General features: G+C 80.6%; 1 protein-coding gene across 1 annotated transcript in view; it reads right to left on the bottom strand.

Moving 5' to 3' along the window:
* Positions 1-318, bottom strand: part of LOC112947609 (tubulin beta-1 chain) — a 2,618-nt gene extending 2,300 nt beyond the window's left edge. The window contains exon 1 of the mRNA XM_026039730.1: positions 206-318. Within this exon, the coding sequence (XP_025895515.1) occupies positions 206-262 (57 nt within the window). The 5' untranslated portion in view covers positions 263-318. The remainder of the gene's footprint in view (positions 1-205) is intronic.
* Between the last annotated feature and the right edge of the window lie 313 nt (positions 319-631).

The raw sequence follows: 631 nt of genomic DNA, 5'->3' as shown, positions 1-631 counted from the left end.
CGACACCGCCCCGGGGCCACCAGCCCCCCGGCACCGCCCGCACCTGCCCTCGGAGCGGGGGAAACCGCGGGGGGCTCCGAGCCCTGAGCCCCCGCCCGCCCCACCGCACCGCGAGCCCCRGGGGTCCGCCCCACGGGGACCACACGCGCGCGCGTGGGGACCTGCTGCGCTGCCCCCGCCCGCGGCTCCCGCGCGCGCCGCTCACCTTGGCGCCGATCTGGTTGCCGCACTGGCCGGCCTGGATGTGCACGATCTCACGCATGGTGCCGCTGCCGTCTCCCCCGCTGCCGGTGCCGCTGCCGCTCCTGCCCTCGCCGCTGCAGCGGCCGCGCCCCGCGCCGCGCGCCTTAAATGCGGCGCCGCCGCCCCGCCCCCACCGCCGCCGCCCCGCCCCTTTCGGTGACGTAATGCGGGAGCTGGTGGGGGGCGTGGCCTCTCCGCCCGCCCCGAGCCAATGGGCGGGCGGGGGCGGGGCTTRGGGCATTGTTTCCCGCGGCGGGGGCGCCGCCGCCGCCCCGTTTTGCCGCGGCCCCTGGGGACAAAGGGACAGCGGGAACGGGCGGGGCCGCCCCGGGAGGGGGCACCGGGACTGACCCTCCCCCACCCGCTGGGCCTCGTGCGGCGCCAGGGC

The sequence above is a fragment of the Nothoprocta perdicaria genome, unplaced genomic scaffold (genome assembly GCF_003342845.1).
Source record: "Nothoprocta perdicaria isolate Ctin4 unplaced genomic scaffold, notPer1 scaffold_24, whole genome shotgun sequence".
Lineage (NCBI taxonomy): Eukaryota > Metazoa > Chordata > Aves > Tinamiformes > Tinamidae > Nothoprocta > Nothoprocta perdicaria.
Note: the sequence above shows the minus strand (reverse complement) of the source record. Positions and strands in the feature narration are given on the sequence as shown.